General features: G+C 33.9%; 3 protein-coding genes across 6 annotated transcripts; all 3 read left to right on the top strand.

The window, feature by feature from the left end:
• The first annotated feature begins 2,395 nt into the window (after positions 1 to 2,395).
• PES1 (Esterase/lipase/thioesterase family protein) lies at positions 2,396 to 14,683 on the top strand. 2 transcript variants are annotated; one of them, XM_088127698.1, is made up of 15 exons: positions 2,396 to 3,138; positions 3,612 to 3,663; positions 4,843 to 4,898; positions 5,291 to 5,333; positions 5,401 to 5,576; positions 5,675 to 5,779; positions 6,729 to 6,835; positions 9,825 to 9,946; positions 10,464 to 10,572; positions 11,321 to 11,454; positions 12,138 to 12,507; positions 12,816 to 12,929; positions 13,537 to 13,622; positions 13,871 to 14,188; positions 14,302 to 14,683. In XM_088127698.1, the coding sequence occupies exons 1-14, from the start codon at positions 2,727 to 2,729 to the stop codon at positions 14,169 to 14,171; spliced, it is 2,187 nt and encodes a 728-aa protein (XP_087983824.1). In that variant the 5' UTR covers positions 2,396 to 2,726; the 3' UTR covers positions 14,172 to 14,188; positions 14,302 to 14,683. The 2 variants fall into 2 exon arrangements, with proteins under 2 accessions (XP_087983824.1, XP_022143061.1); XM_022287369.2 differs by lacking the exon at positions 5,291 to 5,333 and having other exon boundaries at positions 2,399 to 3,138; positions 5,418 to 5,576.
• Positions 14,684 to 16,551: 1,868 nt separating this feature from the next.
• Positions 16,552 to 17,739, top strand: LOC148209932 (uncharacterized). Its single transcript, XM_088127699.1, has one exon. The coding sequence runs from the start codon at positions 16,638 to 16,640 to the stop codon at positions 17,526 to 17,528; it is 891 nt and encodes a 296-aa protein (XP_087983825.1). The 5' UTR covers positions 16,552 to 16,637; the 3' UTR covers positions 17,529 to 17,739.
• A 1,396-nt stretch (positions 17,740 to 19,135) lies between these two features.
• On the top strand, positions 19,136 to 22,698 carry LOC111013155 (NOP56-like pre RNA processing ribonucleoprotein). Of its 3 annotated transcripts, none has more exons than XM_088127219.1 (10): positions 19,170 to 19,292; positions 19,387 to 19,508; positions 19,621 to 19,720; positions 19,987 to 20,028; positions 20,232 to 20,411; positions 20,502 to 20,666; positions 20,764 to 20,964; positions 21,292 to 21,789; positions 21,871 to 22,005; positions 22,083 to 22,698. In XM_088127219.1, exons 3-10 carry the CDS (start codon positions 19,643 to 19,645, stop codon positions 22,461 to 22,463), a joined length of 1,680 nt encoding a protein of 559 aa, XP_087983345.1. In that variant the 5' UTR covers positions 19,170 to 19,292; positions 19,387 to 19,508; positions 19,621 to 19,642; the 3' UTR covers positions 22,464 to 22,698. The 3 variants fall into 3 exon arrangements, with proteins under 3 accessions (XP_022143240.1, XP_087983345.1, XP_087983346.1); XM_088127220.1 differs by having other exon boundaries at positions 19,387 to 19,514; XM_022287548.2 differs by lacking the exon at positions 19,387 to 19,508 and having other exon boundaries at positions 19,136 to 19,292.
• Positions 22,699 to 23,599: the final 901 nt, after the last annotated feature.

Raw genomic sequence — 23,599 nt, 5'->3', positions numbered from 1 at the left:
GGGATGAGAATATTATTGTTTACCAGAAATTTTCTTGAATCGTAATCAAAATTCCTTTGATGTTGTTTATTAAAGTTATCTGGAATCGTGATCGGAATCAGATATATAACAATTACTAGTATATCCTTTTCTCGTTTTTAGCTAATTACAAATACATTACTTTCCTAATCTTTTTTAATATAATAATAATAAACTTTAATTTAAGTTATTACTATATTATTGATAGTAAATATTTTTTATTATAACAATTTATTTAATATTAATAAATAAATAAAATTACATAAAAAAACAATGATTAATTAAAATAAAATTACATCAAATAAAATATTTTTTTATTTGAACAACCATAATTTAATATAACATATTATTAAATTTTATTATTCTAATATTTAAATATAATAATTTATATTTTAAAAATATGTTGATATTAATTAATATAAATTTATAATATTATATAATAAAATTACATAAACTAATAAAAATTGAAGTATAAATGGAAAAGAAATTACAAAAGTATAAAAAAAATTAATTAAAAATTGTATGGGTGTAATTAATAGATGAGAGAGAAACGATAAAAGTAGTAAATTAATTATAATATATATGTGGGTCTATGGAATAAAGATGAAATTGATGGGATTGTAGGAGTAAAATGAGATTATACCATTTGAAATGTGATTACAAAGTTTATTCGTTGGAGTTCCTTGGCGCGACCTGCGCCGGGGTTTTGTTTGGGTCCGTGCGTGTCGGAGGGCGGCATGGGGGCAAGAGCCCACCAAACCGAGGCCCCCCCGACACGAGTACGGACGTTTCGTGAAACGCGTTCGCGGGTCGTTTGATGTTTTAGGCATCGACAATGATCCTTCCACATGTTCACCTACGGAAACCTTGTTACGACTTCTAAGGACCTAAATAAATTTAATTGCTAGATTTATAATTTAATTTCACTGACCTAGATCTATAATTTAACTTATTTTAATTTTCATAATGATGTAGTAAAAGTTTTACTATTGTTAACAGATAAATAATCTTTTTTTGGTCTGGAACAACCACTAGAATAATAAATTGATTTCAAATAATTAATTTTATCATTAACAGCCTCTTTTATTTTTTACATATAATAGATTTCTACTTTGTTTGACAATATCGACTAATTCAAAAGTTATATCTTTACATGTACATTTTAAGAATATCCTTAATAATTGATCTATGATAAATACTTTTCAATACGCAATAAAATATCTAGTAAAATTCAAAAACTAAAAACTATGAAGTGATCATGTAAGAAAAAAAAAAAAAAAACTATCAAGTTATTTTTGCTATTTGGTGCAAGTGGTTAAAAAAAACGCAACGCTATATATAAAAACGATAAAAAAATATAATTCCATAATTTGTCCTAATACAATTATTGATTTTCATGATCTAAATTTTGTAACATTGCTTAAAAATTTAATACTTCTTTTTTCTTTTTGTAATAATGGCAACAAAAATCTACATCTTCTCATTGCCTGAACTTTTGAGGCAGTTGCAAAAAGAAGTGGTTGGGACTTTTTTTTTTCCTTTTCTTTCTCTTTTGCAAAAGTATAGTAGTTTTTTGAAGTTGGTAATTTGCTTTTAGCTTAAGCTTTTTGGGAAACGGCAAACAGATCTGGACAATCTGGCTTCTAGATTTTTAATCATGTTTTATTCAAAAGCAAATAGACGTAATATGTTATTGTGTTTTTACTTATATAAAATTAATTATATACTAACTTTGCTAAAGGTGAGATATAAAATTAAAAAGAAATCAGCATGCAATAATTGAGATTAGGTATTCAATAGTTTAATCAAGCGAGGCTAAATGCCTGTCATGCAAATCATATTCTAACCAGGTGAAATTAAAAGCCACACGATCGTAATTGATTGTCATTTCATCTACAACCACATTATAGTGTATGTGATCAACTCGATCAATGGTATAAAAGCTCAGATATTCAAGTTACCATTGTTGAACTAAGAAAACAATTTTTTATTTTTTTTTTCACTTTTACTCTTTGTAAGCAATTCACAGAGTCAGTTTCAAGATCAGTACATAAATGTTGAAAAACTCATTAGTTTCTCTCTGTCAAAATCTTCGTTGTCAAGAAAAAGGGAAATCCTCGATCGATTGAAACGTTTGTGAAGCAGGAGCAAAACAAGAGCTAATGGGGGACCCGCGCGAGGTGAAAAAACCTCCATTATTTGCCTTCAAACTCACTTCCCTTTCCCCCCCTCGTAATTTCTACTTTATTGGTACTTTTTCTGTTTGCTTTTTGAACAAATTCAATGTTTTATATACAAAACTGATTCATGCCGTCACGTGTATGGTCCTCATTACTCAATTATGAATGCGCTTAAACATTGTAGGCAGTGGTCCTTTTACTTACCTTGCTTGTTTCGTTTTCTTGTCTAATTTGGAACAGTTATGAGCTACGTGTTCCAAAGGGATTTTGAACTTTCGGATTAGCTATCTGGGTTTGTTTCGAGTTACCCCTTTTTGCTGCCAAAGCCCTCGTATCTCACTCTGTTTTCAGCCCAACACAGAACGTGTTGGTTTGGTTGTTTTAATTCGAGAGTTCAAGGGGGTTCTCTCTCTCCCTCTGAAATCCGAATGATTGCTTTATTTAAGCTATTCTGGGAAGTGGGAAGTGGGAAGTGCTGAATCTTGCAGTTGCTCTGTTTTTGGCTTTATCTCATTACTTGCAGAAGCCATGGCAGCTTGTTTTGGCGTTGGGGTGTCGTCGTTTCTTGCTTCATTTCAACGCAGTAAGAATTCGTGGCGAGTGCTAGTTAGAAGTGAAGATGGAGCCGACTCAGTTTCAGCTGTGGTAAGTGGAGCTTCTCTGGTTGGGGAGAAGGAGGGGAGTTGGTCTTCATTGGAAAAGGGCAATGGGTGGTTGAAGTCTGAAGCTTCGGAGAAGAAGAAGGTCAAGAAGAGAGATAATGCTGCTGTAAAGTTGGAGCCATCTTGGGATGATGGGTATGGGACTGTGACTGTGAAAGATTACTTTGATGCCGCTAAGGATTTTACTCAGCACTCTGATGGCGGTCCGCCTCGCTGGTTTTGTCCTCTTGAATCTGGATCTCCATTAAAGGGTTCTCCAGTTCTTCTGTTTTTGCCTGGTAACTATTTTACGCCAGCTGAAAAGTTCAGAACTTTGGAAATTGAGGTGTTTTCTGGTTTTGTGATTGAAAAACAAATTAAAAATTTTAAAGGATGGAACGGCTGAATATGGGAAATTGGGAGTTGGGAAATGGTATGTCGTCATTTCTAGCTATGGATAAAATATTAAGGTTGCTTTTCTGGGTTTTTAATTGTAATTGAATAAGTACAAAAAAGAAATTGTTTCTTAACGGTACTTTAGAGAATAAAACCTCTTAATACATTGTTTGAAAGAATTATAGTAACTAGTTATTTTTTCTACAGAAAATGCATCCATACAGTTCTTTGAGCTCCCTTTCTTCTGTTCAAAGAAAAAAAAAATTCAATGAACATGTTTCTATATTTTGGGTAAATACTCAATACATGCTTAATCTTTGAAAGTGGGATATGCTTTTATCTAATTTGGATTTTATATTGTCTCTGTACTCTGTAGGAATGGATGGCACTGGATGTGGCCTCATCATGCACCATAAAGCTCTTGGGAAGTAAGCTATTCACTTCTCATACTGTTGAATTGATATTCCGTGAAATTTGTTAATGGCTCTTGTGTGGAATGGCCAAAGAACCAAAAACGGAAAAATGTGCAAATTAAATTTTGTTGGTAACTGAAAAATGTATCTTTTAAATCAGTATACTAGTTTTTTATTCCGTCTCATATGGACATTTGAGTTTCAAGCTGAACGTGACAAGCATATCCCTTGACATGGTTGGTCCTGATAAATTTGGGGAATGTTCCACCAGTTTATTCCGGGGTATAGTTATTTCCCCAAGAGATTGGCAGGGCCTCGAAGAAAGTTAAGTTTCGTATGAAACAAAAAGGGACACTACAATTGTCAAATTCTCAGAATAAGAAATATTTCATCAAAGAACCAAGGGGGGCAATTGGACAATCTCCTAAATACTGCAAATTGGTTTTGATCAGAGAAGAAGAGAAATTACGAGAACCAAATGACTCCCTTTAAAATACTTCCAAAATGAGATCATACAAGTGAACGCATCCTGAGTACTTGAAAATATACAGGGGTAAGAGTCTAGGAAAAACAATTCATTCAAAGCTTGAGTGTTTCCATCCAACCAAGCATGTTTACAGAGTCTAATTCTGTATTCATCCTCTCCATCTTGAGAAAACAATCTAATATCACACGAACTTCATGGCTGGCAATGGAGCTTCACAAGGACATAATAGTTGCTACTTGGAAACCAGCTGAATTGATTTGAGCCATACTTGCTTGTGATCACTTAGTGGCTAGTGCCATGAGAAATCGTTACATGGGTTTGAATTTAGCTTAATCCTGGTTTGATTGTTTTGTATTACCTTGGGTTAATAACTACAGATTGTGAGCAAAAAGTATTTGACCTTGTTCCTGGCAGGTCAGATACCAATGCACTAAGAACGCTTAGACACATTAGATACTTGAACTTGACCGTGCTGATATGAAATAGCTGGTCATGACTTTTTGTGTATAAGCTTTCTTATGTATGTGCCAGCGTGCATGAGCTTCACTTTTAATTCTTTAAGTTTGCTGTTGTTCAAAGTAGGATTGATGTTCTATCATTTTATATGTGATTTACGTATTAGGATAATAAATATGTTTGAAGTGGAAACACTTATTTTAGTTGCAAGTAAATGGAGTATTCATTAAAGTATCAATTTTTTTATGCAGGGCTTTTGAAGTTCGGTGCCTACATATTCCTGTTCAAGATCGAACACCATTCGAAGGTTTAAACTTTTTCTCAATGGCTGGAATATATACCAAGATACAATTTTATGAGAACTTCTGATAGTCAATCTTTCCCCTGATAAATTGAAACAACTGTGATGGTAGAGCTGTTTAACCAATATATTCATTTGTGATCCTGTGTTTCAAGTTTGAGGGGAAAACTTGGCGATTACCCTCAATATGATGGACAATTGATGCGTGAAAACAATAGTCATCCATTCCGTGAGAAATTGAGCGGGAAATTTCTGCTTAGTTATGTAATATGACTATTAGCTGGCAAATAATGATATCAAGTAAATTCTTTGATATTGGAGTATTGACTACAACATTGACGTAACTAACTGAATATAGCTATATTGGAACTATTGATCTAACTTCCTGTAGTTGTTAGGGAATTCATATAGATTTGTGGCTGCACATAAAAATTTAACTAGGTAAGATCTACATTGCTGCTATTGTTCATTAATTGCAAGACGTTTCTGTATACTGCTGATGGAGCAGAGTTTTGTTTTCTGAAGGACTTGTGAAGCTCGTTGAAGAAAATATCAGGTCAGAGCATGCTTCTTCCCCAAAAAAGCCGATTTATTTAGTGGGGGACTCATTTGGAGGATGCTTAGCCCTTGCTGTTGCTTCTTGTAATCCTAAAATTGACCTTGTTCTGATTTTAGTGAATCCAGGTTGGTTTCAAATATGCAATTTAACTTCTTGCAATCACATGGCATTGTTAGGTCGTGTTCTTTTTCAGTAATTGTGACAGCTTTTTTCCTTCCATTAGCTACATCTTTTGGTAGGTCTCAATTGCAACCCTTGCTTCCATTGTTAGAAGCTATGCCTGATGTACTGCATGGAACAGTTCCCTATCTACTTAGCTTTGTTATGGGTAAGTGGACTGCTGCTTCTAAGTAATTGTTGGTTTCTCTTTGTTTAGGGATATAAGACATATAGTTGCAAATCTAGCTGCAGTTTCTATGTTTTCCTTCCATTCCGCTACTCATATTCTTATTGAAGATCGGATTCAAGTTAGCTCATCTAGGATGATGGTGAAATATTTCCTCTAAGAATTGGTAAGAAGTGGAAGGTCGGTTACTGTATTGGCAAGTTCTGTTGAAAGAATGTGGAATAATTGAAATTGGAGATTGACCTCCTTCTAACCAAGTATTGAGATCAATAGTAATGGATGACAGTACTAGAATGGTGGAGGAAGGCACTGTCTCTTCCCAAGAAACTCTTCATTGCCTTTTCTTCTTACTACCTTCCACATAAGGAATGACAAAAGGATAAAATTTTAAGGATCTATGGTTGCGGCTACTCTGTTTGCTTCCTAGTTTCCTTCATTCCTTGTCTTTATCTTTCACCATCAACCAAAACGTGCCAATGAAGTGTGATGAAAATGTTGAAACTAATGTCGTAATTTACTCCGTTAATTTTCATGTCAGCATGGTTCTTTAGGTTGAGGGTGGGGATGGACTGATGGAGGGTGATGAATGCCCTCCTTTTTGAGTAACTTCTTCTTATGGATGTAAAAAAGAATTACTTGGGAACGTTAATAATTAATAATTTCATCTTCCTCAAGTTTTACTTTCAGATATAACCAACAAAACATCTGTCATTTATATAAGTAACATTTTTCATCCGAAAATATTTCAGACCTCTTTCCCATGCTATTATTATTATTATTTTAATGAGATTTACACTTTGAGTAGTTTGGTGCAGTGTTAGAATCCTGGATTTTCTTTTGGATATAAATTTATTATTATTTCTTAAACAATTCATGGAGTTGTAGCTACGAATAAAATGTAAAACCATGTTTATTACTACTGCTATGTCAGGCGAACCAGTGAAAATGGCAACAGTCGATGTTGAAAGTAGGCTTCCTCCAATGCAGCAATTAGAAAAAGTATCACTCAACCTGGCTGCTTTACTACCATATCTTTCGGTAAGGACCATGTGATGCTTGTTTTTCTTTCATAGAATCTAGTTACGGTGTAAACTGTGCATTTTAAATAATACTTTATAAGATGTAATGTAGCTGGGACTGCCTTTTTTCCTTTTTTATTTCCCCTTACTGTCATGGATTTAAGTTTTCCATCTCATTGTTCTTTTCACTCTCCATAACTTCCTTCCTAGTATGCTGTTGCTAACTGACGTTGTTTTTTCTATACCTATTCATTGCTCCCTATCTTTTCAAAGTAGATCATATTTTAGAAATAGAAAAGCTCTTGACCATCATGACAGGCATTTTCATTAAAGAAATGAAATGAAAGAGATATACAAAAGGGGAAAACATCTCAAACCAAAGGAGTTACAAAAAAGCTCTCCAATTGGTTAAAGGAGAGAGAAAACTATGGTGTTGAAAAATAGGAGAACATTTGCACCGCAACCATCATAGGATGACCCAGTGGTCAATAAGGGCCAATGTAAATAGTAAGGGATTTAGAGGGAATGGGTTCAAACCATAGTGGCCACCTACCTAGGATTTAATATCCTACAAGTTATTTTATCAACCAAATATAGTAGGGTCAGGCAGTTGACCCGTGATTAGTCGAGGTGCGTGCAAGTCGGCCGTGACACACATATATCAAAAAAAAAAGGAGAACGTTTGCACCACAATACAACCAATGACACTATAGATTCAAAAAGGCTGTTGGTAGACGAGGAAGCGTATGTTTGTCGGGATCGTATGCCATCCAAAGGACGATAAGAGAGAATCCCATAACTTGGAAGAGAAATTGCAAGAAATGAAGATGTGCCCCAAGGGGACTTGCCATGTTGTTTACAGAGAACACACCAACGTGGAGAAAGGCTCATATGCGGCGTCCTCTTTTGAAGCTTGTCATGGGAATTTAGGGCTAGCTAACCTCCCATAGGAAGAATTTAATCTTCTTTGGGTAGTGATTATTTCCAAATCGACTTATACAGAAGAGTGTCTTCAGGATAGGCAGACACCGTCTGAGATAAAAACTAAGATTTTGGAGATAGGTTATATGTTTAAATTTTTGTAATATCGTTTTCTCCCCCAATTAATATCAAGTCACTTATTGGGCCTTGTGCCAATTTTCAAGCTGTGAGTAATATGAATAAAAGATTAAGTATACTGAATAATGGGTACTGTGATGTGAAGTCAAAATATATTTTATTAACTGAGTCTATTGCATAATAGGTACTATGATGTGAAGTCAAAATATATTTTATTAACTGAGTCTATTTTAATTTGATGTAATGGATATGTCCACCTAGAAAAAAAAAACCTACAAACTTCGTATAATCTTACTCGTATAACTTACCTGACCCAAGACATTAAAAATGTTACTAACTGAAAACCTCATGAAAAATATTTATTTTGAACTCACACATCATTTTTCTTTTAATATTTAGTAATACTAAGGACCTGATTGGAGAGGGAAAAAATCAATACATAATATATGGAACTAAAATTGTTAAAAAATTGAGCGACAACCTTTTGGGACTAAATTATATATTTAGCCCTATCCATATTCCTAAAGTGCAAGTTGGTTTATTATAACTTCAAGCCATGCCTTGTAACTGGGATTTTCTATCAACTACTTTACACATTGCAATGAGATAAGGCAATGCAGGGTTTACTTGTGGCAATCTAAGGTTCCATTTAATAACAATTTCTGTTTTTGGTTTTTGATTTTTCTGTTTTCTATTTTTAAAAAACAAAATCCACTTGGTATCCATTTTTAGTTTTCTATTTTTAAAAAGTTAGAAAATTGGAAATATATATTAGAGAGATAAAATTCTATGTAGGGTAAGATGAAAATGGTGTAGGACGGGAGTGAGGATGTCCTCTCCCATTCTCATACTCATGAAAATTTTTAGTCCTCTGTCTCCACCTCGTTCTTCGGTCCAAGAATTGAGATCTAGGTTAAAGAATCCTTATTCAGGGATATTCACAAGAAAACTTACCTGTTTTATAATTAATTTTAATTATTTTTAGAATTTAAAAAATGAAAAAGTGTAATAAATATATATTAATTATTTTTAGAATTATTATTTACTAGTATAAATAATTAGTTTTAAAAAATATTTAATATTTTATTCATAATTTAGTAAATATGTCAATAAAAGATATAATAATTATTTGAAAATGGAATCGGGGACTCGGGACATGCATTTTCTATTCTTGGAGAAGAGATCTGACCATGCGGAAATTTTTGTCATCCTTAAAGTAGAGACATGAAACTACCAGTTTAGAGAGATGAAAATAAAAGAAATTTTAGAGAGACAAATAAAAAGATTTAGAAAAAAAAAATTAGGGAAAGAAAAGTTAAAAGACAAAAATGAAAACAATTTTTATAAAAAGAGTAAAGTTGAGAGGAAAAGATAGGTTAAAAAAATTAGAACGAAAAAGAAAAATTATATAGATTAGGAAGAGATAAAATTTATAAAAAACAAATTTTAGAGAGAGAAAAATTCGGAAAAATATTAAATTTTTAGAGAGAGTAATGGAAGTAATATGATACAACAAAAAGAAAAAAAAAGATGAAAAATTTGGAGAGAGAGAGAAATAATGATAAATATTTAAAATATAAAAATTTTAGAGGAAAAAAAATAAATTTTAGAGATATTTATGAAGAAAAAAATTTTAGAGTGAGAAAGAAATTTGTTATAGATAAATATGTTAAAGAAAAAAAAGTTTTGTATTAGAAGAAAAAAATAAGATTTTGAAAAACAGAAATCTGTTTTTAAAAACTATTTTTTTTTCTGTTTTTTTGGAATTTACATGAAATTTCAAAATGGTTTTTGAAAAACAAAACACCCCTGTTTTTCAAAAACTAAAAACCAAAAATAAAAAACGGGCCATAAATTGACTTATTTTGCCTTTTGCCCTTGGCACTGGTATTTTCTTACATGAGAAATCTGATTGAGCTGAATTCTTTTTTAATTATTTCTATTTTCAGGAGTTGTCTACCATTATACCGAAGGATACCCTTCTTTGGAAGCTGAAGCTGCTCAAATCAGCTGCAGCTTATGCTAATTCTCGTCTCCATGCAGTTAAAGCTGAAGTACTTGTGCTTGCTAGGTTTTTCCCCAGAACTGATTGTGTGTGTATGGGTGTGAGTGGTGTGTTAAATATAACACTACAAATATCTCAACATATTGCATCTATTTTTTAAACTTTTTAGTATCCTTCCCACGATATCCATTAGATTAACTAATTGAACATTATCCAATGTAACATGATATACTGTTAGACAATGGATTAAATGATCGTTTGTATTATAGAAAGGGAAAATTAATCATTAAATAATGAGTTTGGGAAGTTTTCATGGTAGATTCTCAAAAAGCTATTACTTATGTATTTGTCTTTAATCTTGTAATACAGTTTCAGCCCCAGTTTTTTTACTTTTCAATCTCAAGTCGGGTTTCTATCAACGGTTTTTCCTGAACTACTTCCTGCCAAAATGACTCTGTTTGAGTTCTGCTTTATTTTGAATTGGAATCAACTGTCAAATCATTTTACTCAATAATCTGAATTTGATTATTTCAAAGTTGGTCCAGTGTTCTCATAATTAATTTGAATTTTTTGTGCCTTTCAGTGGCAAGGATAACATGGTTCCAAGCAGAGTTGAAGCTGAACGACTTAAGCAATCATTACAGAATTGTACCTCTCGCCATTTCAAGGAAAATGGGCACACCTTATTATTGGTACGCAAAAGATATAACCTGAGAACACTATCATTCTGGTAGATAACATTAAACTAGCTTCATCAATTACACTCTTCTCTTCAGCCATTAAATATATAGGAGCATTCTTGTTAAGGTTTAAAAGAAAATTTCTCATTCGCGCTAGCCATTTATAAAAAAGTGTAGTATATTCTCCAATTCTTAAGAATCAACATTCATGATTATTAATCATATTTGTGAAAAGGACAAGAAACTCCTATAAAAGAAAGTTAAAAGAAAGAAAAACTCTAACAAAGAAATCTAAACTCATAGAATTTAAAAAGGAATGCATTTGGAAAAGGGCACTTTTCTCTAAAGAGGGAGGTTTGACTCTCATCCATTCAGTCCTGTGGGAATGTGACCTACTTCCTTGTTTTAAATCTCAATCTTGGTGAGTAAAAATCTAAAGAGAATCATGAGAGATTTCTTATGGGAAGGAGTTGGTGAGGGGGGAGGTTTCCAAGGTGGGACGTTGTATCATGGCCTTTGAAGTTGAATAACATAATATTGGTTCAATCATATTTGGATACGGAGGCAAATAAAAGGTTTCTTTGCTTAATGATCTTTGTTTATTCTAGTGTTTTAGTATTCCTGTGTCTCATTCAAATGAACAAAAATATTTTACTTTAAAAAATGTTGTAAAGAGATCTGCTCCATTCTTATAACACTCTCCTCCTTTCCATGTTCCAAGTAAAGTCAAATGACCTGTAACCGTGGTATCGTGTAACAGGAAGATGGTATTGGTTTAATGACAGTAATTAAAAGCACTTACAAGTATCGTCGATCAAGAAAGCATGATGCTGTTTCGGATTATCTTCCGCCCAGTTTAACAGAGTTCAACTTTGCTTTTAGTCAAGTGACTGGGTAATTTTTACAGAAACTGGTGTTTTGATCAAATTCTCTTGTGATATAATATGTATTTGTTGGAATTGACAAAATTTTAAGTTACATTTATGCATCTATTGTTTACATCTTTTATTGACTTTTTTGTTCATTTGTGTAATGAAAAACCAAGTTTTCATTTAAAAAAAAAATGAAAAGAATACACATCAACAATACATAAAGTAATCACCACCACAACAGCTGTACAAAGAAATAAAAATTAAGAAAAAGGGGCTCCAAATGTTGAGTATAAGAGACTTGCAAAACTTTTTTGTTTAGTATGCCATCCAATGATTCCTGCTTCCAGACGCATGACCTATATTTGGAGGGGGCATATTATTTATTATGCAAACTGATGAAACTAATTGAAGTTTATTGAGTTTCTTAATTTGCTTAGGGAAATCTGGAGGTGCTGAATATAAGCATATTAAATTGTTGATGAACAAGATCTTCTTGTTTTATATAACCTTTTAGATTGACACTAATACACAAAGCACGCTGGTTATAGAACATAATTGGCTAGGCTACTGTGATAGGTTCCATCGATATTTGGGCTTTTGTTACACCTATGCTATGCATAAACCAACCTGTTTAACTTTCTCCTCATATTTATTTCTGTAGGCTGACAGTTAGAAAACTACTAAATGATATCATGTTTGTGGCAGACTCTTTCATTTTCTCACTGGTTCTACAATGTTCTCAACTTTGGGAGATGGAACCATAGTGAAAGGTCTTTCTGGAGTTCCTGACGAAGGTCCTGTGCTGTTAGTCGGTTATCACAATTTATTAGGACTTGAGCTTTCACCTTTAGTTAAAGAATTCATGAGAGAGAAGAATATTGTGGTTCGTGGAATAGCACATCCAGAGTTGTTCTTGGGAAATCTAGAGTCTGAATATCCTGAAATTTCATTGATTGACTGGGTGAAAGTATTTGGTGCAGTCCCTGTGACTGGTAGCAATCTTTACAAACTGTTATCAGAAAACTCACACGTTCTCCTCTATCCTGGGGGTGCACGCGAGGCTCTTCACCGGAAGGTAATTTAAATTCCTAACATCCACCACCACAAAAGAATTTGCAGTTTAATAGACAGCGAGAACTGATACTGAGAGAGAGAGTGCTTACACTCAAAGTTTTTCATGTACTTGAGTTTTTGCATCGTCCATATGTTGAGTTTTCCATCACGCTTTATAATTTTATCTCTAAGAGAGAATTACATGGTACAGAGAGGTCATGGTGGCATCTTCGTTGAGTTTAAATGACATATTTTGTAACTTTGTTATATAATGGTTGGGATTAAGGTTTCCTATGTTCATTCATTTTCCTTTCTTAAAAAATTTGACAGGGTGAAGAGTATAAGTTGTTCTGGCCAGATCAACAGGAATTTGTGAGGATGGCTGCTCGTTTCGGGGCTACAATTGTACCGTTTGGTGCTGTCGGAGAAGATGATCTAGCACAAGTAAGTTGGGTTCCCTATGCTTTGATTTTATAGCCTGAGGAGTTCTAAATGGATCCTGATCCTGAGATTAGAAGGAAGAAATTAACATTGAAATCCGTAATATTTACCTGCTAATATTCCTAACAAGTTTTTCCTAAATTTGTGAGTTGAGGAGTTAGGAAAACTGGATTTAACAAACCCAATAACTTGAGTTTGTAAAACTGTTAACGGACCACAGTTAGATTATTCAAGCCCAACCCCCTCACCTCTATACAAAGAGCCAAACGAGTCCTCATAGGTTGGGGCTGAAAACCTATGAGGCACCTTTCAGAGACGTGCATATTTTTCGTGTCTGATTCTTACCGGTAGCAGGGCAATACAGTGGTATTGGAGTTGTCTTGAAAAAATGAAGGAAGAATTTGAAGTTTCATGGAAACTAGGAATTTTAGAGGAACACAATTCATTATTCTGGTTGATTTGAGCAAATGGGTGTGCTGAAAGCTTGAAACTTGTTTCGTTAGACAAAAAATGGTGCAAATTTGTCTATATTATCATGCTTGAAAAGAAATGTTAGCATTGTCACTGCCTTTCTGGTTATCATCGTCCTCGTCTTTTTTCGTATTTGCAGATGATTTTAGATTATAATGACCTGATTAAAATTCCCATGCTTAATGACCACATCAGAGAGACAACTCAAAATTCTGCAAAAGTGAGGTAACTGTTCTTCGACATCATGGTGTATGGTTTGCTTTGTTCTTTTTGCATGGTTATGTCTGTCCATCTCTTTGTACATTTCATTCTATCAATGAAATTTCCATTTTCTTTAAAAAGAATATATTTTTCGACTTTTCCTTACAGCTTATTCTCTCATTCCTTTATGAAAAAATGGAATTACGAATGCAAATCGAGGTTTGTTTTTCCTTCAAGATGTTCTCCATCAATAGAGTGTACTCTGATTTCAGGGATACAGATAGTGGAGAGGTTGGTAATCAAGATCTTTTCTTCCCATTGCTCTTGCCCAAGATACCCGGTCGGTTATACTACCTGTTTGGCAAGCCAATAGTAACAAAGGGGAGAGAGGAAATCCTGAAGGACAAGAAAAAGGCAAACCAATTGTATAATGAGGTTAAATTTGAAGTTGAACGTAGTTTAGAATACTTGATTAAGAAGCGGAAGGAGGATCCGTATCGAAGTTTTATTGACAGGACGGTGTATAAAGCTGTTTATGCCTCTCAACATGAAGTTCCTACATTTGAGCCTTGAGAATTGATTCTTTTAAGGTGATGCTTGGTCTTGGTAACAAGTTACTCCCTTCCTTTCTATGAAGTGAGAACCTTTTCACTAAAATCTATTTTTTAGATGTGTTTACATCTATGTTATTTTGATGTTTCAGTTGGTACAACTAGTTCTGTTCAACATTGAACCTTTGGAGGTTATACTCTTAACAGTTCCGTCCTCGATACGCCAAGTTGTGTTCTGGAAGGAAGACCATAACTGGTATGAACTATGAGCTTGAATTTGGTTTTGATCTCCCATCCCAGCTTGAGGAAGATGCCTATTACTAAAATAGAAATACAAAGAAAATTCAAAATCTGAATAAACCACAGAAGAAAAAGTTACCTTGTAAATTTTTACCTTATTTGATTACCTTTTTCTTTCTCTTCTTTGAATAGATTAAATGCTGTTGGGAAGCTTTACTGTTTTCTGGATTTGAATATTTAGACTTGGATAATAAGTTAAATAAAGATTGATATTGCCATATTGGCCTTGTGATATCAGAAGCTCTTTGAGGTGCTAACTAGCAACTTAGATTTGTTAACTTCAACGTACTCATCCTTAAAACTTTCTATATTATTGTTAAAAATTGAATCATAAGCATTTGAATCTTGTTACGACGCGACGCGGCAAAATCACACGGTTGGAACTGAATCTAATGAAAAAAAGGTAATAAGTTGAGTGATTTGTCTAATTTTCTTGGGATTGTAGTTTAATCCGTTAGACCACCACCTTTATATTTGACAGTTTGAAGTGAAATTTATTTGATTACCACAAAACGACCTATTCAAGAAGCTCAACACCTGAACTATTAATAACGATTGGGAATGAAATGATATATATTACAATAGTGTAAAGACGTGACCTATTTTGATGTTATATTAAATTATCACTAAATCCAAAAATTTAAGTTATATTAAAACTTTTAATATATATTCTTAAGACTCTGCATCATGTGTAGGTTGAAGTATTAATTTGATTTATGATGCTCAACATGTGGATTGTTAATATTAATCGAATGGAAATTATATGGCAAGAGTCGAAATACGAGACATCTACCCTTATACTATGTCAAGTTACCACTGAACCTAAATCTTAAACTAATAGTTTAAAGATATATTTAATCTCTTAATACTTCATCTAAAATGCGAGCTGAAATATTAATTTGATTCACAGTACTCAACTGGTGAAACATTAATATTAATTGAAAAAAATAACATCAATAATTTGATTCAAGCATAGGCTCAGATGTTAATTTGATTCAAGTTCAAAATGTGAACTATTGATATCAATTAGGAGGAAAATGACATTGCAAGAATTTGAACGGAAAGATTTCAGGTGAAAATATCACCAAAGCATAGAATCTTAAATTGATAGATTAGAGATATCTACTGCTTTTTATATATTCTTAACAGAATGAGATGCAAGTTTTCAGTCCACGATGCACCCAAAAGATTAGGATGTATTATGGATTTTCTTTATTTCAACTAAGCAAGTTAATTTTATTCTTTACTTAGTGCAGGTTATCAATGATCAGAAGAAACTCAAATTATCACAGAATGTGATTCCTTATCCTTTTTCTTAGTGGGAGGAATTGATCCTCAAAATGATATGGTATGGTGGTGTAATTTCACAGAGGATTATAATGAATAGTTTTCAGAGTAAGTTTTCCATGAAAAAAGTATCAGAAAGAAATCTGTCAACTGGAAAAACAGCTTTTACCACTGTCTAGGGATGATCAGTTTACCGCAACTCGTCGACCTTGTTCGAGATTCATTTCTATGTTCCATCCGAACAATGAGAAAAAACACGGTTTTACTGAACTTGTTAGATAGAAAATAGCTAAAAACATCAATAGTTTTGTATTTGATTGCAAACTCTAAATGAATCTGACTTTGTTCGGAGATTTTGTTCGTAGTTTGAGAAGACTCTTGCTTGTTTTTATCAAGAATACCATAAGTAAGTATTATTTAGACAACTAACCTATTCAATATTTCACAATAGTAAGATATAGCGAGCATGGTTTTACTTTGAGATTCTTCCTAAAAGATCTCGTACTAATAGAAATGTTGCTCACGCTCTTAAAAGGATCTTTCTTACTTGTAAACAATGTAAGACTATTTCACATCTCTTTGTTGGTTGTAGTTCACATGGATTCCCTTAAATATTAATCAAGTGCTTTCACATCCAAATAAGTTCTTGCTTAAATTGCTGGCTTAGCTTCCTAGATAAAGTAGAATTAGATTCCTTTCGTTTAATTTGTTGTGTCAACTCAAGAAATTGAAGGGAATTTTGGGCCACGCCGAAGGAGGCCGCGAGCTATTCAGTTTGATGCCGACTATGAGACTAGCTAGATTGGATTGGCTAGTCAGAAAGTGTGTCTATATAAACCCTGTAGAAGTAGGAGAAAAACCACAAGCTTTTTGAGGCATAGAAAGTAGATCACACTCATCTATGGCTGATTTTAGATATGGTTTCTTTATTCGCCCCGAAAACAAGAAGCTAGGATTGCATCCCGACGAAAAGAGCAAAACAAGCCATGTATCTGATCACAAATGTAAGCCTGCTATTGTTGATGCAGAAGGAAAGAAACAACCTATCACTGTTTTGCCCGACGAGACGTATGTTATAAAAAAAGATACATATGTTGAAGAATTTTACTCGAGCTTAGGGGAGGAATCACAATATAGTTATACCATGGAGTATGAACCAGTGACATATTATGGACGTCGCCATGATAAAGCTAGGAACCAACATCCAAGCCTTGCTCGTGACCGCCCAACAGAAGTCGATAAATTCATAACCGACGTCCAAATGGAAGCAAGCAAGCCAATGAGTCCAACATATAGGCGTCAAATCAGTAATACAAGAGTGGAAGATGATATCATTAACGGTTGCCATGATGACTACAACAAGAAAATAGCAAATAAGCCAAGTGGATATGCTAAGCAACATGCAAAACATCGCAATGGCTATAATAGCAATAATGATGAGTACGATGACAGTGACGACGAACCACGTACGATGACCAGCCATACATTTGGGCTTGCACCACTTGGTTGGGCGAGACCGAGCGACGAACTGCCAGCACGTGGCTTGAGCTTAAGTGGACCAATGAATGATATTGGAAAAGCCATAGAATGCTTGAAAGAAGCTGCAAATCTTCAGTCTGGCAAAAGTGCCTTGGATCATAGAAAGAAAGATGGCTACACAAAAACTATTGATAGCAATGAAGCAGCAAGGCAATATGGTAAATTGATCCCTCTTCCCCCAGTGCAAGGTGCCCATGTAGCAACCATTGACTCTAAAGAGGCTGCAAGGAAGTACAAAGGCACAAAAGTGTGAAGCCTGGGAAAGTTATTAAGCTTCGAACTTCGATTTTTAGGGGGGCGAGTAATGTTTTGACCAGTTGTATTATATTGAAGTTGGTGTCACAAGTGTTATCTTACTTTTGTTTTCTATAACGTGTGGTATCGTCAATGCATGAGGGTGAAATAAATGTGTACTCTTTGTAATTTACACAATTTTATAGATAAAATAAAGATGGATTGTATCATGATGTGAAGCTGAGATATATTTGTTATCGTTGTTTTGATAGGGATGAAAGAAAAAGTTAAAAAATCGATTATACCTACTAATCGACCAAATTGATAGTTTGAGGTTGATTTTCTTTGATGCAAAATATTGCTCAAGTTGAGAGATTCTTATCTAATAATACTTAAGTACTTATCAGTTAGCACATGTCTTCTGCTAATCACTCTTGAATTTTTAAGTGTAGAAGAGAAAAGTGTAAAAATATGTATTTGTTCTACCTTTTAAAATTCGAGAACTGTCAAATTTTTATTAGTGGTCCCATGAAAAGGTGGATATTATTTTTTTTTTTCTACTCAATTACCTCTTCCCTAACTCTCTATTCCCGGTGGACCCCACGGATTGACAAACCAAAAGGTTAAAATGGTAGTAAATCACAATTGTTTGGTTAGTCCATTTCTTTGTACAATAATAATAACAATTGTTGGACAACTCTACCCAACTTCCACCCTTTGTTTATGCAATAATTTTTTTTCCTTTTTTTTTAACTTTTACCTTTTTCCCCGACTCTTCTTGTGATAAGGCTATGGGAGAATTCTCCACATCTTATTCATTATGTTATAAATATAGAAGTGAAAATTTGAACTTACAACTCTTTAGAAAAAGTAGAGATATTGTACCCAATAAATTACAACATGATTTATACTTTAAATTGGGTTGTTTTATAAAGGATAAATACAATTTTTTTACTTAGATATAGTTGTGGTAAAATTGGGTTGTTTTATAAAGGATAAATATAATTTTTTGAGTTCGTACTAATATTTGAATATCATTTTAAAAATTTCAATTCTATCACAAACTTCTAATATATGGGAAAAGAAAAATCTACAATGCCCACTATCTTTCTTATCAATTAATATGTCACATGTGACAGAAAAACATTTAAAATATAAAAACTATTCTTTTTTTTCAAACGAAAAAAATTAAATTGAATCATTTGTAAATAGGAGGGACAAAATGATAATTTAATCTTTTATATATACATATATATAAATAATAACTAGTGTTACTAACCTCAGGTCCTCAACAATGAGTTGGGGCTCGAAAATTAGACCCTTTTTCTCTAAATTTTTTGCAAATACAATCAATACTATATGCTATATAAGTTTGTACATAAGTTAATATTTACATCGACATAATAGACTAAATTAAAAAATATTAAAACATAAGATACTAACTTAACCTAAAAAATAAAATCCGAGAACAACATGTAAAACCCTAGCGGAGCAATTACCGCGTGCCCAAAACCATTTTAAAGAATATGCACTCGCTTCACATATTTGCCGCGTATGGACGTCAATAGCCCCACTATTTTTCCTAAATACCGAAAGTACCCCTCGACGACAAGTTTCAGCCAGTAAAAACCTTTTCTAAGCCGCTCCAAAACACCGCTATATAAATTTGTATGCAACGTTTCTCCCAAACCCTTCTTGGTACTAAACCCTAGTTCTCTCTCCCTCCCCTCGGCCTCTCTCTCTCTCCTCCTCCTTCTCTCTCCTGACGCAGAACTCTGTGAAGGTAACGCTAACCTCTCTCTCATTCTCTGTCTTTATTGTCATGGCCTCTACCTTTGTAGTTTCGTTAATGGTTTATGTTTGATTGGTTGCCGTAGCTGTGAAGTTTGGTGGGTTGCTTCTTCAGTGACTGTGGTGGCTGTAGTTTTGTAGTTCCGCAGAACTTTAAGAGTCTCAAAATTGAATAATGATCTCTATCGTAAATTAAAAAGAAACTACAGTAAGGGTATATTGTGGAAGGAACTGAGGTTTTGTTATGGTTTTCAGTTTTGGGTATTTTTTAAGTGAATGATTTTGCTAGCGTTAATTGGGAATGGTTTTTCATTTCTCAGGTGTATTGGGGAGGTCGTCAATATGCTTGTGTTGTTCGAGACGTCGGCGGGCTTTGCCCTGTTTAAAGTTTTGGATGAAGGGAAGCTCTCCAAAGTTGAGGTACATGGTTTTTTAATATTATGCTGTTTGTGACTTGTGAGTTTGTTTCATCTGGAGGTGGATGTATAAAAATAGCTATTCTTTGTGGTTTACTGCTGGCGGTCTATATGATGATTCATGATTGCCTAATTAATTTTCATAAGTATGAATGTGAATTAAGTAAAGAATGCACCTTCCGCTTGATTAATGATCTCGAGGAAATACATATATTTATTATTTTCCTCATATGTATCTGGATCTTAATTTTCAAACTACTTTGAATGTAGGATTTGTGGAAGGATTTTTCCAATGCTGAATCTGCTAGACAGGTAATATATCTTTCTCTTTGGACATGCCTGCACCTGCAACCATGTTAGAGGTTTTCTCTGACATGGGCTTTCTCCATTCAAGAAATGCAGTGTATTAGGACATATGTAACATGTCAATAAACTTTTCTGTTAATATTGCTCTGTTTGCTTGCTGCACCTTATTTTTTGGGTGGACCTAAACGTTTTTAATTAAATTATATCAGGTGGTGAAGCTGAAAGCTTTTTCCAAGTTTGACAACATGTCAGAAGCTTTGGAAGCAACCACATTGTTGATTGATAGCAAACCTAGCAAAGGATTGCGTAAATTTTTACGAGCTAATTGTGATGGTGAAACCTTGGGTGTTGCTGATTCTAAGCTTGGAAATATAATCAAGGAGAAGCTGGTCAGCTGCTGTTTCAACAAATTATTTTTTAGTTGTTCACTTGTGATAGTTATTTAATCTCATTGAGCATCATGTACTCTTGTCACGCAGCAAATAGATTGTGTTCACAACAATTCTGTTATGGAGTTGATCAGAGGATTAAGAAATCAATTGAACGAACTCATATCAGGTCTAGCCGTTCAAGATTTGGCCCCAATGAGTTTGGGATTATCTCACAGTTTATCTAGGTATAAACTGAAGTTCAGTGCTGATAAGGTTTGTTCTTATTCATATTTAGCATTGATGGCTGCTAGATTGTTGATGTGCAATTTACAATAAAATGCCATAATTTAAGTTTTAATCATATTATTAGGTGGATACGATGATCATCCAAGCTATTGGATTGCTTGATGATCTTGACAAGGAGTTAAATACTTATGCAATGCGAGTTAGGGAGTGGTATGGTTGGCATTTTCCAGAGCTTGCTAAAATTATTCAGGATAATATTCAGTATGCGAAGACAGTGAAGCTTATGGGTAACCGTGATAATGCGGCAAAGCTTGATTTCTCTGAGGTATGTATCATTTTCTTTTGGAATTCTTTAAAAATAACTAATATTCACCACATTAATATGATCTTCTTTGTTCATGTCTGATGTCACCTTTCTGCCTATTACATGTCATTAATAAATGGCTACCTCTTTTTAAAACTCAAACAAGTCATGAACTAGCTAATTATATTACTCTTTGGCCAACTTTGTTGGATGAAGTGTGTTTGTGGCTTAAAAATGAAGTTGATATTATTCAATGAAGCAATATTACTTGTGCTTCATCATTATAGAAAGCCTTTAGATTTCCTCATTTCCAAATGTTAATTCTTATTCATTATTATTGTATTCTAGATATTGGCAGAGGAGATTGAGACCGAGTTGAAGGAGGCATCTATGATATCAATGGGAACCGAAGTTAGTGATATTGATTTGATAAATATCCGAGAACTTTGTGACCAGGTGCTTTCTCTTTCTGAGTACAGAGCCCAACTATATGATTATCTAAAAAGCAGGATGAACACTATTGCTCCCAATTTGACTGCACTCGTTGGAGAGCTCGTTGGTGCTCGCCTAATTGCCCATGGTGGCAGTTTACTAAATCTTGCTAAGCAGCCTGGAAGCACGGTGCAAATACTTGGAGCTGAGAAGGCTCTGTTCAGAGCTCTGAAAACAAAGCATGCAACTCCCAAGTATGGTCTTATCTATCATGCATCCCTAATTGGTCAGGCAGCTCCAAAGCTCAAAGGAAAGATCTCTCGGTCCCTTGCTGCTAAAACTGCATTGGCCATTAGGTGTGATGCTCTGGGTGATGGCCAAGATAACTCTATGGGACTTGAAAATCGTGCCAAGGTATATTTCTTGCTACCTTCTTTACTTAATGTTGTCTTCTAAGATCTACGGAACAGAGCCTGAAAAATATTATTTACTCAGCTGGAAGCAAGGTTAAGAAATCTCGAGGGCAGAGAGTTGGGACGTGTTGCTGGGTCAGCTAAAGGCAAACCCCAAATAGAGGCCTATGACAAGGACAGAAAGAAGAGTTCCGGGGCTTTGATAACTGCCGCCAAGGTTTGATTTCCATTTCAAAATCTATACCCACCTACCTACTTGTTTATTGATGGCTGACTCTTCTGCTTTTTATGCAGACATATAATCCCGCAGATGATTCGATTCTTGGTAAAGTTGTGAAGTCTAATGAGGAGGGAGCATTGGTTCCAAAGACTGGTGGAAATTTGGAAGCGGAGGCTCCTGTAAATGATCAGAAAAAGGAAAAGAAGGAAAAGAAGAAAAAGAAGAGGGCAGATGAAGAGGAAACAGTTACGGAAGATGCCGGGAAGGACGAGAAGAAGAAGAAAAAGAAGAAACGAACTGAAGAAGCTGCGGAAATACAGGATGTTGGTGAGATCTCACCGGAGAAGGAGAAGAAGAAGAAAAAGAAGAGAAAGCATGCTGAAGACGAAGAAGAGGAAACCGAGCAGCCAAGCAAAAAGAAAGAAAAGAAGAAGAAGAAGAAAAGTGAAGATTGAGTAATGAAGGGGAACCATTTTTGTTAGCATAATAGGGGCTGTAAAATTTGGCTGTTGGTAGTGCTTTATTATTGTTATCATCCCTGCACTTTTCAAGTTATATCTAAATCTCTGATGTATTCTCCAATTTCTTACAGATTCTGATTTCATGGAGAAACTCTCTCGTTGAACAGCTTGCATTATTACTCTTCCGCAAAGGGAATATGGTATTTGTGATTGAAATGTTGTTAGGCTATGTAGTGTGGTCTCTTGAATTTTGGGGTGCAAGTAGACCTTTCTTTTTCCCTTTTTTGGACTCACTGTGGAAATATGAACATTTCCCCAACCAAGATTATTGCTTTATTAAATTTGTTTAATCTTTTTTCAGGTTGAAGAACGAATGGTATAGTAGTTTCATCCAGCAAAAATTAATTTCTGCTTCATGGTATAATTCTAATTGTTAATTGTTATTATACTTTTGGGCATGGTAAATTGTTTTCCCTTAGGAGCCGACTGTAGTTACTCCCAAACCCGGTAACCAGCAGTCGACCAAGGTTAAATACTCGGTTTTCTGTACAGTTTGTGACCATAACTGATGACGACTGATGTGCATATGGTTAATGTGAATTAATATTAATGATAGAAATGCAGTTTTTCTTTTATTTATTTATAATGAAATGACTAAAGTTAAGTATTTGAGAAATGAGAAATTAAAGTAGAATATTTCAGGGTTAAAGTTTAAAAATCAAACATTGAACTTATTATTAGTAGAATTGCATTTTACAAGCATGATGACAGTCAGGGTAATTGATTTTTTATTAATGAGATGAAGACTATTAATCTAACAACTTAAAAAATTAGAATTACATAATTAATTAGACTAGCGTGATGTATTTAATTGATATTTAATGTCAATATTTTACTTTGATAATTGTTCAAAATTATAAAGTGATGTTACTATTTATACAATTATATTAATGGTTGTATCACTATCTAATTTGGTTATTTATTTTTAAAATTTTCCATTTCATCAACATGCAAGATAGACTATCGAATGGCAGACGTATTTTTATAATATTTAAATTAAAAATGTTATAAATTTTCTGATAATTAATTCTTAGATGGTGAATTCAACTTTGTGGACGGAGGCAATCAAC

Source organism: Momordica charantia, assembly GCF_013281855.1.
Source record: "Momordica charantia cultivar OHB3-1 chromosome 8 unlocalized genomic scaffold, Mcharantia_2.0 BLBB01000008.1, whole genome shotgun sequence".
Classification (NCBI taxonomy): domain Eukaryota; kingdom Viridiplantae; phylum Streptophyta; class Magnoliopsida; order Cucurbitales; family Cucurbitaceae; genus Momordica; species Momordica charantia.
The sequence above is the reverse complement of the archived record's forward strand: the minus strand, read 5'-3'. Positions and strand labels throughout refer to the sequence as shown.

Bases quoted from the DNA above. Each gene is read 5' to 3' on its own strand.
- PES1 (XM_088127698.1), top strand. From the start codon at position 2,727: ATGGCAGCTTGTTTTGGCGTTGGGGTGTCGTCGTTTCTTGCTTCATTT. The intron at 11,455-12,137 runs GTAATTTTTACA...TGTTTGTGGCAG, and splicing joins GCTTTTAGTCAAGTGACTGG to ACTCTTTCATTTTCTCACTG. The intron at 12,930-13,536 runs GTAAGTTGGGTT...TCGTATTTGCAG, and splicing joins GAGAAGATGATCTAGCACAA to ATGATTTTAGATTATAATGA.
- LOC111013155 (XM_022287548.2), top strand. From the start codon at position 19,643: ATGCTTGTGTTGTTCGAGACGTCGGCGGGCTTTGCCCTGTTTAAAGTT. The intron at 20,029-20,231 runs GTAATATATCTT...AAATTATATCAG, and splicing joins ATGCTGAATCTGCTAGACAG to GTGGTGAAGCTGAAAGCTTT. The intron at 20,412-20,501 runs GTCAGCTGCTGT...CTTGTCACGCAG, and splicing joins ATATAATCAAGGAGAAGCTG to CAAATAGATTGTGTTCACAA.
- LOC148209932 (XM_088127699.1), top strand. From the start codon at position 16,638: ATGGCTGATTTTAGATATGGTTTCTTTATTCGCCCCGAAAACAAGAAG.